The sequence below is a fragment of the Antrostomus carolinensis genome, unplaced genomic scaffold (assembly GCF_000700745.2).
Source record: "Antrostomus carolinensis isolate BGI_N321 unplaced genomic scaffold, ASM70074v2 scaffold14884, whole genome shotgun sequence".
Lineage (NCBI taxonomy): Eukaryota > Metazoa > Chordata > Aves > Caprimulgiformes > Caprimulgidae > Antrostomus > Antrostomus carolinensis.
The window spans coordinates 1,155-2,291 of NW_010311508.1; the positions used below are offsets into that span (position 1 = coordinate 1,155).

Below are 1,137 nucleotides of genomic sequence, written 5' to 3' on the forward strand. Positions count from 1 at the left end.
TGGCACGGAGGCTGGGTTCAGGATTCCTCCCCCCTCCCTGTGCCCCAGGACAGCAGCTTCCCCGCGTCGAAGCAGCCTTGAAGATGAGATGCAGGGAGGGAGCAGCCATTCCACCTCCTTTGTGCAGGCAGGAAGCACAAGACTTCCCAGCTGGGCTCGATTTAAAATTGAATTTTAATCTCCTTTCATCTTCCAAAGGGAGCAGTGTGGCCCAGAGACGCTGCTGCCACAGCCTTGAGACTGATTTGTATTGTACCGGAGGGCAGATTCATTTCCTCCCAGGAACACAGCCCAGCACAAAGCAAAAAGCCCAACCACCAAAAAACAATTGGATCCCGGCAGGACTGGGCTGTCTGCTCCGTGGAGGGGATGGCTCTTCCCCTTCCCTGCTTACACCCCAGCAGATGTGGCTCCATGCTTCCTACCCTGGGCATTTTCCCCCTTCTCCCACCCCAATGGGTGTTGGAGCCCACAGGACACAGGGAGAGGGAAGTGTTTTGGGTGAGAGGGCTGAGCCCAGGCCAGGAGGACAAAGGGAGCATCCCTGTACCTGTGTCATTTCCAGGGCATTCATCACAGCTGCAAAACTGAACATGTTCCCCATGGTGCTCTTCAGCTCGGCAGCCAGCTGGATGGTTTTGTGGAGCAGGGCCGCCCGCTCCTCCGTGCTGCCCGTGCAGCCCAGGATGTCCACGGCGATCATGATGGACATGGTGTGAAACCTGCCAGGGGGTGAGACACAGACTGGGGTCAGCACAAGGGGGCTGGGGATGCTCCTGGGGCTCTGCTCTTCCACCCTGGGAGGTGCAGTGGACACCCCCTGCCCCATGTCACCAAGTCACCCTGTCACCAAGCTGCTGACACCCCAGGGGAGCTGGGCTGTGCCGTGTGGGGAGCCCGGTGGGCTCGCCTCTGCCATGGCGTGCTGTGCCGTGCCGTGCTGTGCCGTACCGTTCCAGCAGGTCGAGGCGGAGCTGGTGGCCGTGGGGCAGGGTGAGCAGCTCCATGCCAGAGCTCACCCCCATGAGCCGCTGCATCTCCACCGTCACACCCAATATCCGGGCGACCTGGCAAGAAAGGTGAGAGCTGATTAGACCTGTGTTAACTGAGGAGAGGCTGACGTGTCCTCAGGCAGCC

At 60.2% G+C, this 1,137-nt stretch overlaps 1 protein-coding gene across 1 annotated transcript in view; it reads right to left on the bottom strand.

Moving 5' to 3' along the window:
* Positions 1-1,137, bottom strand: part of LOC104524016 (SH2 domain-containing protein 3C-like) — a gene marked incomplete at both ends in the record, with an annotated part of 5,496 nt that overhangs the window by 374 nt on the left and 3,985 nt on the right. The window contains 2 exon segments of the mRNA XM_010166761.1: positions 551-722; positions 952-1,067. Coding sequence (XP_010165063.1) covers positions 551-722; positions 952-1,067 — 288 coding nt within the window.